At 41.5% G+C, this 15258-nt stretch overlaps 1 protein-coding gene and 1 pseudogene across 1 annotated transcript in view; one reads left to right on the top strand and one right to left on the bottom strand.

The window, feature by feature from the left end:
* Window positions 1–1172: 1172 nt before the first annotated feature.
* Window positions 1173–15258, top strand: part of chsy1 (chondroitin sulfate synthase 1) — a 30013-nt gene continuing 15927 nt past the window's right edge. Inside the window, exons 1-2 of the mRNA XM_004568699.4 lie at window positions 1173–1913; window positions 8452–8947. Of these exons, the coding sequence (XP_004568756.1) occupies window positions 1591–1913; window positions 8452–8947 (819 nt within the window). The 5' untranslated portion in view covers window positions 1173–1590. The remainder of the gene's footprint in view (window positions 1914–8451; window positions 8948–15258) is intronic.
* LOC143419824 (general transcription factor II-I repeat domain-containing protein 2A-like) lies at window positions 11306–13786 on the bottom strand (annotated as a pseudogene).

Raw genomic sequence — 15258 nt, 5'->3', positions numbered from 1 at the left:
GATGAATTTATCCTCAGCAGCAGAGGTGACTCTTGGTCTTCCTCTTCAGGGGCGGTCCTCATGTGAGCCAGTTTTGTTGTAGCGCCTGGTGGTTGTTACGACTGCATCCTTTTAACAGGAAGAAAAACCCAGACGATAAGGCTTTTCCTTACCACTTTTGGCAAACATGTGATCATTGGGGGGCGTCTGATTTTTGTTATTTTCTCCCTATTATTGCAGGGTCTTTACCTTATAATATAAAGTGCGACTTGCACTATAGAAATAAAATTGAATTGAAATGACATGTATATGGGAGGTGTACTTTTGGAGAATTAAAAGTAAACATGGTGATATTTTGTGCTCAGTATTTTTTATTATCTCAATTGAAAACACAAACAAGAAAAATCTTGAAAATAAATCTTCTTAATTTTTTTAAACTGTTAATAACAAAGGATTTTTGTCATTTACTTTCAGAATGTTCAGTTTGACATTTTTGATAAATAGGGAAACCATTGTTTCTTAAGAGGGTGGTGTGTGTCAAAAAAAGAGTGCCAGGAGTCTTTCATGACGACTTTCATGAGGTTTTCCGAGCAGAACGTTGCAGTTCACAGAGATCGTCAATTTAATACACGCCAGAAGCGCTTTTTATTGTCACTTATTGACGTGGCCTAAAAAGAAACATGCTGTAAAATCTTCCACAATGAAGACAAGGCACAGTTTTCGACGTGGTGACGAACGCCACCACAAGCACTTGGGGGCGCTAGAGTTCAGAGAACAAGCATGCTGCATTTAAGGACGTTAGACTTTCAAAACTTTATTGTGACTCGTTCTTTTATCGGCCACAGATCTTAATAAATGACGGCGTAATAAAATGACATACTGATACAAATTTTTGTCTTGGAAAAACGATTTTATGTTAATAGGCTTTTACACGTCACACTCAGCATTATCAGCATGTGTGTACACAATCAAGCAATGTGACTTTTGTTAGAACAGTTTCACGCAATAGCTCGTGCATTAGTGACACTTATAGTCACTAACTATATAACTACTACTGCTTTAATGTAAAGTGTTATTAACTATGGCAGAAAGAAGCTACGCTTTGGCTACATTTACACAGCAGATGAATTTAGACGTGTGAGTATGGTTTCACACGCAGCTTAAAGGCAGCACCGTCGGGCCCACGGGGGTGGAGGCGATTAGAAGATTTCTACGGAGCTGCCGTTGGGTCAAACCACTGTTAAACCCTTCGCGATCATTCTTCTCGACAGACATTCTTGCCATGTCTAGATAATGGTGAGAGTCGGACCACTACTGAACGCTAAGTGATAAAAAGCTACTGCGCTTTTCGATCGCTGTGAAATTCGTCCATGATCGACAGCGGGGGACGGCTTGATCGCCCGAAGGACCAACGACAGAGAATTGTTCAAGTGACGGCTTCAGTAAGACTGTTGCGATGCTACGTAGGCATCTGGAAGAAAAGGGCTTTTCTACCATGAGAGATTGCGCGTGAGCCCGGTTTTCTGGCGGAAAACGAGCTCTATCGACCCAGTCTTCAGTGTTTGTATCGAGACGATCGAGTCTTGCTTATCGCTTTTACCGACAGAGCTAATGAAGTTTGGGGGAATGGCAGGTCGAAGTCGAAGAGCCTGGTTTAGTGTTCTGTTGGGACTGGTTGTTGGGTTCACACTGGCTTCCAGGCTGATTTTACCCAAGGCGAGTGAGTTGAAGAAAGCTGGACAGAAAAGAAAAGCCAACTCTGCCGGGTGTGGGCTCAACGGGGGTCTCGGGAAAGAATACGGGGGAGTCTTGTGGCCTGAAGTTAACGGTTCACCGCCGACTGAGAAATCTGCTTCCAGATCGAACAATTTCCTATTTGTTGGCGTCATGACTGCCCAGAAGTACCTGAACAACCGTGCCGTGGCAGCACACAGGTATGTGACGCCACTTACAGAACAATGCCCGAACCTATCAATTTAATATAAAAGAACTAAACTTGGAAACGCACGGGCCTCTTGTACAGTAGCCTCTCCAGTTAACCGGCTATACGTATTATAACGTGAAACATAATGATATTTATATGTTAGCACACAAATATGCCACATTATGTGACACGTATAGCAATGTTCTGTCCGCTACCAGCTCGTATGGAGAGTAAAACTGCTTTAACTTCGACTGGTCGTGGCTGAGGAGGTAGACGAGATCGTCAGCTGTAGATAATCAAACTGGATCACGACGAAGTTCATCACAATTTCTTCTTTTCGTTTTGTTTTAACATATTAGCAAACAGTTGACCCTTTTAAGCAGACATACCTGATGGCAAACAGACAGGAAAAACCTTAAACTTTTAAAAATATATTTCTAACAAAAACATCAAAAATCAGTCTCTGTTATAGGCTTGAAAAGTGTGACCAGTTTTCTGAGAGCTTTACTTGCATGTAGTGCCCACTTCAAATTTCAATTGGATTCAAGTCTGGACATGTACAAGGTAATACCATAAACCCAGTTTTTGCTTTTTCGCTTTTCAAGCCATATTTTGCTTAATTTACTGCTGTGCTTAGGACGGTGATTCCTTTTTAAAGTTGTAAGTCCAGTTCAATTAAATCCAATTAAATTGACAAAGTCCCAGTTCACAACAATCTCAAGTCATTTCGTATCAAAAGGTATAGACCCTACAATTTAGAAGAAAGAGAAAACTGAGTAAAACCCAACAGCCAGATAATCTTTTATGAGCAAGTGGGGAAGTAAAAATAAAAAATGTTTCAACAGAAAGTTCAGGCCATGACCCAGGCGGAAAGAAAAGAGGAAAGTACTCTTCTTTCTTTAGTACCACAGTACTGTAGACAGCATGTGTGCCAAAAACTGTAGTTCATCTGGAAGTGATGAGAGCACATGGGTACATGTTGTTTTTTTGTTTTGTTTTTTATAAATGGTGAAGAAAAAAGATGGAACTGTGACTGCAGTGAACAAAAAGCAGCTCAATACAGTGTAAGATAATGTCTGACATGTTGTAAGGGTAAGTATTTAAAAGAAGTGTAGCAGTGTTACCTTTCAGGTTACTCTACATTAAAGATTACTTTTGCTTTTATGTTTATTTTTGGAGAGGAACCATATTCCATCAGTTTCAGTGTCATTAAAACGTTTAGATTTACAGTTTGAAATAATCTTTATTGTCCTTTACTGGCCAGTAATTCCCACAGAACTCGACTGTGGTTGTGGTGATATTGAGGCATAATGTGTAGGTACATAGACACCCTGTATGTGTGTATGTTTGTAGAAAGAGGCACTTACATGGTTTCCTAACTTATTTAATAAATAATATCATATACAGACAAAAGCTAACTTTCCTCTGATTGGCTGTTCCTTACTGTTTCCAGAGTTGAGATGTCCACATCTTCTCTAACTCTCACAGCCTTTGGTATTTCTCAAGCTGCTGGTAGAGCTATATCGTCACAATGGGCGTCTTCCTCTGCTTATCCACAACTACTATGTCATATTGGTCACCTACCACCAGCTTGTCCGTCTATACCTGGAAGTCTCACAGGATTTTAGCTTGGTCAGTCTCAACCAACCTAGGGTGTGTATCCCATTTTGACCTTGGGACATCTAGACCATACTCGGCATAGATGTTCCTTTATGCTATGCCAGCCATTTGGTAATGGTGTTCCAGTATGCCCTGTCTGTGCTGAAGTGTCTAAGGTGCATCTTTGCACAGGCTGCACCTGGGGTCTTGCCTGGTGTGGTAGACCCCAGACTCTATCGCTCTTGTGCTTAGGGCTTGTTCCTGTGCACCTTTCAGTCCAACTTTGGTCCAGCCATAGGATTGGCTACTTTTTCTATTGACCGGTGAAACGCGGCGTGCAGCGGCACATGAACAGTTATGGCCATTTTCCTGAAGTACTAATGGATCTATGTTGTTTTATCCTGAATAGTGCTTTTGGCACTCACTTGTCCTCAGCTTTCTATCTTCGGCGGAGAGTACAGTTATAGGGTGCTGGACGTGAGATGAAACCATCCATACGTAGTAAGGAGCTTTCTTGTCTTGTCATGATGATGTCTAAGGCAGATGTCATCATCACAAGAGCAGGACAGGGAGGAAAAAAGAAAGGTGGGGGATAGGGGGAGATGAAATAAAAGGATGGAGTACTCTGGTAAGAAAAAACAAACCTACAGCATCTGGAACACAAATTCCAAAATGCAGAGATGTACAAATCAGCAATGTTCTTGTAGTGTGAGAGAGCGTGTTAAGCCCCTTTTCCATTAGGACCTACTCTGATCAACTCTGAGTGGTTTTCCATTACAATCAAGTACCAGCTCATGTGCGTGGTCGCTGTAACGGTAATGCAGCTTAGCGTTGGTGGCGTAATTAATATGCGACATGAAAGGTACAACAAAGGTGGGCATCGAGGCAAGAATATACCCGCTGCCCGGTCTGTGACACGGGAAGTGGTGGTTTTGATTTTTGTAAATGAGACGCTCTTGTGACTCATCGAATGATGCCACCGACCAGCCAATCAGTGGCATGCAGTCAGACATCATCACATTTTTGTACCTGCTCGTATCGCTGTGACCTATGACACCCGAACAGTGACAAGTCCGTCCGATCCATACAGCTTCTGCACACCTATCCCAGCAGTATAAGAAGGAAGCCCCAGGTCGGGTGCCCACGTCCACAGCGGTGCTGCTGCATTACAGCCAGCAAAGCCACATGAATGACCTTATACATTGTGACCTACGTGGAGCTGATGAAAGGCTTTTTCACAAAACTATTATTCTAGGTCCAGCCAATTTATACCTAGAGCTCTAGTGTTACCTGACTGTAGTGGAGTAGTTGTGGCATTTCGAGAATTACAATTCAGAGGCAGGACTGTTAATTTACTTCATCTGGTCCTGGGGCTCTATTGTTTAGGAGACGCCGTAGGGCTTCATGGAATTTGGATGTAGAAAGAGGTGAATCCAGAACCACAATCTGTTCGTCATTTAACTTTGGTGGATTTGTATTGTTAAGAAAGTTTGCAATGTCAGCGTTGGAGGGATTCATCTGTATAAAGTCTTTAAAAGATTCATTTATTTGTTGTCGATCATGAGTAATGTTCCCAGTGGAATCCTTTATAGAGTAAATAGTTTTCTTCCTTTTATAGCTTTAACAGGCTCTTTAGCAAGGACTTTTCCAGATTTATTACTATGTTTAAAGTCCTCCAAACGCAGCCTTTGCATCAGAAATTTTGTTCTCTCGTTAAATATTTCATTTTATTCTAGTTTTCTCAGGTTGTTAAATATGTGTGCTCTTGTGGTGAGCATAGGTATATTCTAATGATTGAATTGTTTGTGCTATTTCTAATACAAGCGGGGGTGGGGTTCCTTCTTATATGAGCAGTAAGATAATGTTTTGCCACACATTACTGCTTTTCTTGCTTCCCATAGAACACATGGCGATATTGCTGGTAGGTCATTACTATCTAAATACGTCACCCACTTGTTTTTGAATTATTTAAGGAAATCTTGTTCTTTCATTAATGATGTATTAAATCTCCAGGTCCTCGTGTCAGAGAGAGGTTGATTCCATCACTCTCAGCAATCATTCACCAGTATCTGAGTGTCTGTGATATCACTAACTCAAAGATAATCTAAGTGAGATCGTAAGTGCTGTACTCTGTACTCACCACCAGTGAGTGTACCAGTGGCCACTCTTTCAGTGACGAGCATTTGCACTACTGGCAAACAATGCTGCAAGTTTTAGTCATTACGTAACTGTACTGTTTAAACGGGAAACCTGCACCTCCAAGGACATTTTAACATGTGCCCTGGATAATGCAGGGATTGAACCACCAACCCTCTAGTGAATACAGTTAGTACCTCCTCAGCTACAGCCACCCACAAGGAGGACGTCATTAGACTAAAAAACCCAAATAAACCTAATCGAAACTTTAGAAATGGCTGTATCACCAATCTGGTACACTGGCCAGATATGCAACACCACACTTGTGGTTAGCAAATATGCAATTTGTGGTTAGTGTCTTGCCTAAGGATATTTGGCATGTAGACTAGAGCAGCCAGGAATCGAACCACCAACCTCCCATCTAGTAGTGCCTGCTGTAGCCACAGAGCAAAGTCGAATATTAAGGCTAAAGAGACAAGGAACTTGTTGAAGAGGACTTTAGTTACGTGGAGAGTTTTTGGCCGTTTGGACAAAGAAGCAGAGTTCTGCAAACTGTGTCAAAAGTGTGTTCCCAAAAAGGCAGGTAGCACCATAAAATGTTAACATCTTAAGTAGTGCCACCCTTGCACAGTGTGCAGTTGACAATATACGTGCACAATGCAATCCACAGACAATACCGAATTTTATTTGCACAGATACTTTTTCCCAGTCCATGCCTTGTGAGATAAAATAAAGTGGCACAGTGATATCACCAATGCAGCCGCCCATTTTATTCTAAAGGACATTATACCAGTAAGCACAGTTGAAAATGTTGGATTTTAAGCATGTTTTTAAAGTAATTGAATTCAGGTTGCCAACTCTTTAGCCATGAACCTTTCTGTCAGACGGCCTGTGCCCTGCTGTAAAGAGGTTAAAGAAACAGTTGAACAGCAAAGTCAAACATTGTTACCGTATCGGATTTGTGGCTACTCACAGGAGCCCGTTCAGTGAGAGACTGAGGTCACCAAAAAGCACCACTGAACCACACAGGAAGTCATTCCTGCCCGTGGCTCCCTGTACATCTCCTCCATCTAACACACTGTAAACACTGCAGTAGTTGCAGCCTTTCTGCACACGACGATGTTTACAGGTTAGAGTCGAATGTTAATCATATATATTCCACCGCTGTAATATTCGTTGTCAATATTCTTGATATTTATATTTGAGCGATTTGTATATATTGGTGCAGTTTGAATTGAACATTCTGTTATTTAAATAGTTTAGTCTGTTACTGTTACACTCTTGGGGCAACTGTAACCCACATCCTTTTCTCAGGGATTAATAAAGAATTCTGATCTGGAGATGAACCTCACAGTTCGCTTTATTGAGACACTATTGGATCTTTTCTGTGTGTAAATGTATTGATTTTTATTTTTTTGTGGTAGGTAAATAACAGAATCGCTGTATTTTTCAGTTTTGTTTATTTTGTCCTTTGTTCACATTAGAAAGTTGTTTCCCAATAATCCAACACAATTTGAATCTATACAAAATAAATTGCACAGTATTGTTTTTTATTTTATTTTGTATTAATGTCGGCTGCAGTTATGTGATCTGTTTTTCTACTTTGTTTGCTTTTGTAACAGTTAACGCTTTTGTTTTCAGAATTAAGATTTTAGTTTTTCATACATAGAACACTTGTATAATATTCTGTAGTATGTGGTCACTTTGGGAGGTAGAACAGTTTGTCTACCAGTCCTGAAGGTCAGTGGTTTACTCTCTGGCTCTTCCAAGCTGCAGGGCTATATACTCTCTCAGATCTATAGGACAAAGGATGTTCAAAATGGGTCTTACAGACTCAAAATATGCCTATGCTGTAACCTACTGCACAGGCAAATCCTACAAGAACTATATGTATGATATGGGATCGTGTATACCTGTCCAGAGGATATGTGAAGACTGATCCACATGGTTTAGCTGCTGTATCCCAACCTCCGCCAAGCTGTGCATCTTAGGTGACATACAGTCCTCACTGCCCTATGCACTGCTCAGAAAATCAGTTTGTGCACTACTCAATATAGAAATGTATTTCTAGATCACAACAGTTTGGAGAAATGTCTGCCACCTTTAAAAAAAACAATTGGTTGGTGGGCGTCGGTGGACGCGTGGTTGTTATCCTCGGATTTTCGGTTCTCTTGGGTGCGGTGGAGGTCCGGGGCCTCCTGGGCATTTCCTTGTCTGCCTCTGGCTCTCATGGGGTGGGATTACTGCAGTCTCACCTTCACTTTTCAAGTCCGTTATATGACAAACACAGGCGTTCACGTCCTCTCTCTCTGGCACACACGCAGATGGTTTTTTTGGCTTTGTTTTGTTTTAAATTGTTACTGAAGACAATCAGAGGACAGGAATACCCCCAAAGAAGCAGGACCTGCTCCAAAACAGGCCTGTAATTGATAAACAGTTACATGTTGTTAAACCTCTTGAATTCAAGCCGGAAGTGTGCGCTTCAACCATAACTTGTTTGATTTAAACTCCGATGTGGTGCTATACAGAGGCAAAATGACTAAAACTGTTATTGTCACAATATTTGATGTTTAGCAGGAATATTATTGGAAGGTTATGATGCAAATTAGGAATATCACTAAAATATGAGCTTTCTACCTCTGAAATAGCCGCTGGTTTCTAAATGCTGAACATTTATGACTGTGCCACCTGTTTCAGCCATATCCAGATGAATGTACCTAGTGGTGTCCTCTGCAGAATACACACTTGTTTTTGGTTGTCTTAGACATATCATCATAACACCAGTCCTCTCCTTTTGTCTGTGTTGATTACAGGACATGGGCACAGACAATTCCAGGTCGTGTGGAGTTCTTCTCCAGTGAAGGATCTGACACCTCCATACCGATCCCGATAGTGGCTCTGAAGAATGTAGATGACTCATACCCTCCCCAAAAGAAGTCCTTCATGATGCTTAAGTACATGCATGACTATTACCTGGATAAGTATGAATGGTTTATGAGGGCTGATGATGATGTCTACATCAAGAGTGAGAAGCTCGAGAGCTTCCTGCGCAGCCTCAATAGTAGTGAGGCCATCTTTCTGGGTCAAACGGGAATGGGGGCCCGGGATGAGCTTGGGAAACTGGCTCTGGAGCCTGGGGAGAACTTCTGTATGGGTGGGCCAGGCGTCATCATGAGCCGTGAAGTTCTTAAGAGGATGGTACCCCATATCAGAGAGTGTTTACAGGAGATGTACACTACCCATGAAGATGTGGAGGTGGGCCGGTGTGTCAGGAGATTTGCAGGTGTTCAGTGTGTCTGGTCGTATGAGGTAAGGTGTTTGTTTATTTATTTATCTGTGTAGTAATTTAGTTGTTGTACACAGGGCTTCCAAGTGTGAGGTGCAAGGGAGTTATGGGTGGATTTGAGTGTATGTGGGCAGAGGAAGTGGTATAGGATTTATCTGGAAGGATTTAAGACCGATTTAGCGCAACATGCTGTTGTCTCTGAATACACTTCCATAAATTCACTTAGTAATCACAACAAAAGGCTTCAGTGTCTTTACTACCTGTATTGGGATGCATTACAAAAGTGCTAACACTGTATACTTTTAATGGTGCCAGTTGACATACAACATATTTTAGTGTAAAACAAGTCAAAAATGTAGCCAGCTCCATACAAGCTGACTCCAGGCAACATTATGCTTCCATTTCCATTTTCCATGGACCCTGTATGACAGCTGTGCTAATATTACAACCCCAATTAAACTGGAAAGAAACCAATCGTTTGCAAGTCCCAGGAACCCATATTTTATTCACAAAGTAACATAATAAACACATAATAAACATAATAAACTGAAAAAATGTGGCATGTTAAGAGTAATATTAGCTGAATTTGATTAGTTCAACAGTTTTTTGGTTTTTTTTGGGGGGGGGTTTGGCCTTTATTGGAGAGAGACAGGAAAGCGGGGAGAGAGAGGGGGGAGAACCGGGCCTACGTTCAGCTGCTCATCCCACTGGGCTAAACTGGAGCACGAGAACAACAGTTTTCAAAAAGATTGAGATGGGGTGCAACAATAAGGTGGACAAGTAAGTGGTAACTGACCAGTTGCCAGTGTCAGAAGTAAAGATGGGTTAACGTTCACCAGTACATAAAAACTGCATCTACAAATTAAAATTGCAAAGACGTTGAATATCTCATCATCTATATCAGGGATGTCACAGTCACATACATCAGAGGGCCAAAAAACAAATTTGCTACAAGCTGAGGGCCGGACTGGTTCAATGTGTATTAAAACATTAAAATGATTGCACATAACCTATTGAACCAAGACCTAACACAGTGTACTGTATATTATTTAACGATTAAATTAATAATCCAATATTTTCTGATGGCTCTGTCAGTTATTTCCAAAGAAAACATTTTCAACAGGCAAACAGCAAAAAAGTAAATGTCATTCATAAAGAAAATAAAATATGCTCCTTAATATCAAGATGAATGCATAAATGAAGTTGCATGCATTGTAAACTGAAAGTGCAATATTGTGCTGCTCTGTGATCCAGTTACTGCTTTCCAATAGTAAAAAGAGAAAATTGAAAAAAAATAATCAAACCAGTTGTATTCTGTCTCATGGCTCTTATCTGCAATTTTCCCTGAGTCCATTAACTGAAAAATACATATAAATAAATAAAATACAATAAGATAAAATACAAAAATCTATGGCACACAGACAAAACAATACTTCAAAGAAAAATCCCGTCTTGTAGAAACAAATGTAAAAAATGTAACTGAATTAAAAACTAGAAATGCGTAAATGTTCTGCTCACTTGTCTGAGCCTGATACTTGGTGGTGTCTCATCTGTTGTACGAGTTCATCAATGTTCGGGGTCGGGCTCTGAGCTGAGGAAGTCCTCAGGATTGAGTCAAGGTGTTTATCAGTAAGACGGCTCCGGTGTGATGTTTTTAGCTTCATCAAAGAGGACAACTGTTCACACAGGTATGTGCTGCCAAACATGGAGAGTGATAGGTTTGTAGCTTGAACCCATCCGCTGGAACGTTGAAGACAATATAATTACACTGCTAAGCAAGACACAAATAGGCAAAGTTCTTCATGTTACTCGTGCACGGGAGAGACCGGACAGAGTGCCGTTCCTCCACTTGACCCCAGTTGCTCTCGTCCGTTCTCCCGTACCACTGTCCTTTTATTGAGGTTACATGAATGTGCATAGGTTCATTAACATGTGATGTCTACATACACACAAAGAGTACCTTGCCTGTGTGTGTGTGTGTGTGTGTGTGTGTGGTACTGCTGATCAAAGGGTCATAAAAGCACACAAGCAAACATCCTTGGTCAGGAAGAGGGTAGACCCCCCCTCATCCTAGATAACACAGTAAGGAAGTCCAGCAGTTCATTTATACACAAAAAGCACTTAGACTAAAACAGACGTAACTACGTTAATCCTACCATAAAACAATAAGAGAAGGTATGACCTCTCTCATGCTCCCAGGATGTAGGTGTGGAATGCACACCAAGCCTCTGTAGCCTGTTAAAGATCACACAACTTATCACTACACAATTGATTATACACCTCTAAGCATCTATGGTTAAATATTTCTAAGCATAAATGACAATCAACAATACAAAACCTAACAGAGAGCGTCTGAGCAGCTTGGATGCGCAGCTGCGGCATTGTGTCGGGGATGAAACGTGCAAACTCGGCGGCACCCGCTCTCTCATATTTTCCCCTCAGTGTGTCATTGCACTGGAGCTCAATCGACTCCATCTGGAGGTTCGGTGGTGCGCTTTCCACATCAACTCCAAAAGGATTGGCAAGTAGTTCAAACCTGCTTCTTTGAGCTTCAAAGTCAGCAGATCGGCGTCGGAACTCGGCGGCAAGTATGTTGAGCGGTAGAGCGCTTCTCTTTCGTGGTCTGGCAGCTGGGGAAGTGGCTCAAGGTTTCTTTCTGCGTCTCCCACAGACTCAGCTTGGTTTGAAACGCCGTCACCGTACTGCACATATCAGAGATGACACGCCCCCGTCCCTGCAGTTGCAGGTTCATCACGTTCAGATGGCTTGTGATGTCGCACAGAAACGCCATTTCACACATAAATGTTTCATCTCAAAGCTCTGTTGTGTCTTTCCTTTTGCTTTCCATGAGCAGACAGATCTCCTCACGAAGCTCGAAACATCTTTGCAGCACCTTTCCCTGGCTTAGCCATCGCACATCTGTGTGATAGGGCAAGTCACCATGCTCTGTATCTAACGCTCCCAGAAATGCCCTGAACTGGCGGTGATTTAAACTTCTGATGAAGTTAACTGCGCGCGTTATGATGGTCATTACATGTCACATAATGACTCCTGGTGTATTATGCAGTGATAAGCTGTCAGCTCCTCTGTGACATTTTCGTCCTGCATCCTCTCACGTATCCTTGCCACCAATCCACTCCTGTGTCCACTAGGGATGGGTATCGTTTAGGTTTTATCCGATACTGGTGCCAAATCGGTACTTTTGAAACAGTGCCGGTGCTCAAACGGTGCTCAAACCGGTGCTTAAAGAATAGAGAACACAAAATTGGTCCAAAAACCTCTCATGCTCAGCTGTTTTTTGTAAAAAGATAACAATGTTAGCCTTTTCTGCAGCTATGGGGCATATATGGTATGATTCTTGGCTGGAAGCAGTGCTTAAACAATGGAAAAAAACACAAACTTTGTCCTAAACCTCTCATGTTTAACTGTTTTCCACTTTTTCTTTGGTCATTTTAGCCTTTTTGGCCATTGTGAAGGGAGTATCTGCCATCAAACAAGAAGACAGCCGCATGTAGCTATGATGATGTTTGCTAGTTCACCTTACATGCATTAATGTAATAACGTGGTTAGCCTACTCAACGTAAATTACACACGAACAACATTTAGCTACTCACGCAGAGAAGAACGGCTGCTGCTGCATCATCATCCGTCATCATTTATGCTACACTGGCAGGGCTAGGGGCCAGGACTCTCCTCTTCGTGTTTTTGGGGGATGTTGCATAACAGGCAACCCACCCGCAGTAGATGTGCTCGGTGTGAGGTCTCGCAGCAAGCTATCAAATACGGCGCATTTCTGGGCTTTTAAAAAAAACGCTATGCGTCGCCAGGTGTTTCATCAGATTCGAGGTGTTACCTCCTTTGACAGTATCACAGTATCAGCTTAAAGCACTTGTTGCTGCTGAGTTTGCTCTAAAAGAACGTACGTACCTGGGCCCGCCTACTATTCTCGGAAACGTAAAATGATTGGCTAGAATCTAAAGTGTATCACAGCTCAGGAAAAAAAAAGCACCGAAATAAAGCACCGAAATGTGTGCTGCTTTTCGGTCTGGTTACTACCGTTTATGTCAGAACGGCACCGGACACCGGTACCCATCCCTAGTGTCCACACACCGCGGGTGCTCCGTCTGTTGTCAATCCCACGGGTTTTTCCCAAGGCAGTCCCATCTCATTTACACATCTGGATGCCTCTTCATACAGATCTTGTCCTGTACTCGTGCCATGCATCGGACGTAACGCCAAAAACTCTTCTGTTACGGTCAGGCTGCAGTCCACTCCACGAATGAAAATTGACAACTGGGCAATGTCAGTTGTGTCAGTGCTCTCATCCACAGCAAGGGAATATGCAGTGAAATCTTTTCCCTTTTCCACAAGCTGTTCTTTTAGATTGGTGGACAGCTGGTCTACACGTTCAGCAACGGTGTTTCTGCTCAGGCTCACGTTTGACAGAGATCAGCATGGGTAGCGTTTGGCTATGAAACCGTATACACAACAAACAATGCACCCTGGACTGGCAATGTCAGCTACGGTAGCTTTTGAATCAGTCCGTACAAGCCAGTAAATTGACGGATTCTTATACAGCACTTTTCTGTTCTCCTGAAGCACTTAAAGCCACTTGAGACGGGCTACCCCTTCATAAAAAGAAACTGAAATATTATTGTAAAAATTGTGGCTGATAACAATAATATGATTTTCCTTTGTTGATATACATGTTATTTTGGCTGGACACAAATCTTATGTGAAAGAACTCATATTGCCATCACAGACAGATTTCCAGTCTCTTAGACAGACAGGTGTAATACCGCTTATTGATTAAACAGTGGAATCAAATTATACCTGGAAAAACCTAGATTGGTCCATCCCATCGCTATACTTCACTTTCTCTTGTATTCGTGGCTTTGTCATTTGTGTACTTCTTAATAACTTATTTGGAGAGAAACCTTTTGCTGCCATTGAGCTTCTCCTGCACTCTCTGCACATTCTGAAAGAAAACAGTACGAGACTTTTAATTGTCACTGAAGTTCAAAAACAGCCAAACCCAGTAATGACAGGGTGAACTTTTGTTTTGATGTTCTTTTTTTATATTATGCAACAATACAGTGCAGTATTTCCCTTCTTGCTTTTTTATTTATTTATTTGTTTTTATTTTTGCATATTTGTCACACTTGACTGTTTCAGATTATCAAGCATATTTCAGTATGCTTTAACACACGATACAAAGAGATCCCAAATACTTTCAAAATGCAGTTTGATAATTTCATCTGTTTTTTAGGAGACCTGAAATGTTCCTGTCTCTAAAGTAGTTCGTGTTGATGCCTGTTGGTTAAATGTGCTCTACGCTGTAAGTAAAATAGACTTACTGGTCAATGCAAAAGTTTCAGGTGTTATTGAGGTACATTTTTTTTACTTCTAAAAAAAACAATTATCTAACACAATGCAGTGGGTTACGTGCTGAACATAGAAAAGAGAAAGAAAGTACTGATCCAATACCATTAGCATCTTTGGTGTCGATATTTAGATCAGCCCGGTCAGCTCTATTTCAGTGTATTTGAGCAGGATCTGGCTTCTTTGTGCATGTGCCTGCTGAGTTCTAAGTGTTGCATCTCTGAAAACAGTGATTTTCATTTGCTTCTCTCATGCAGTAGTTTAATGCAATCAAAAACGAATATGAAGCATTTTACGTTCCGTACCGCTCAATGTCACACAGTGAAGGAAAGCGCTAATTAATAAACTGAAATAACAATAAAGTGTATTTGAAACGGTTTCCTCCTGCCGTTACTTTAACGGACATTATACCCAACCCAGGCTCCAAATGTCTGACTACTCATAAAACTATAATGCTTCTAAAGCTCACAAAACAATGACGAATGTTATGTCTTAACGATGTACAGAGTAAAATATATCTGCCACATTGAAGCGTCGAGGGTTTCAACTAGCTGGTGCTGGAGGTCTTAGTTGCATGGAAGCCAATTTCCATTGTTAAGAGGGGGAAAAAAAGATGTCTCAAATGCAAAAGTAGAACCACAGAATTGTTACTTTGGTTCTGTCACTGCAGTAAAGGCCGTACTGGCTGTCCAGAGGCACTTAGAGGCATTCAGCCAAGTCTGGATCTACTCACTGTCCTAGTGTGTCTGGTGAGACTGATTCCAATCAGTCTCACCAGTGTTAGGGGATACAGTAAGATCCAGACCTCTGTCACACTGAATTTATCTGTTTTGTGTTTACTATTTGCTGTTACTGTCAGAACTAGAATTTCCTGTGATTTCTAGTGTAGGCAGTGTCGGTGTTTGGCTGCTGTTACTGGAGCAGAGATTTCAAATGGCTGTTAGCAAATATA

This window comes from Maylandia zebra, linkage group LG1 (assembly GCF_041146795.1).
Source record: "Maylandia zebra isolate NMK-2024a linkage group LG1, Mzebra_GT3a, whole genome shotgun sequence".
Lineage (NCBI taxonomy): Eukaryota > Metazoa > Chordata > Actinopteri > Cichliformes > Cichlidae > Maylandia > Maylandia zebra.
The sequence above is the reverse complement of the archived record's forward strand: the minus strand, read 5'-3'. Positions and strand labels throughout refer to the sequence as shown.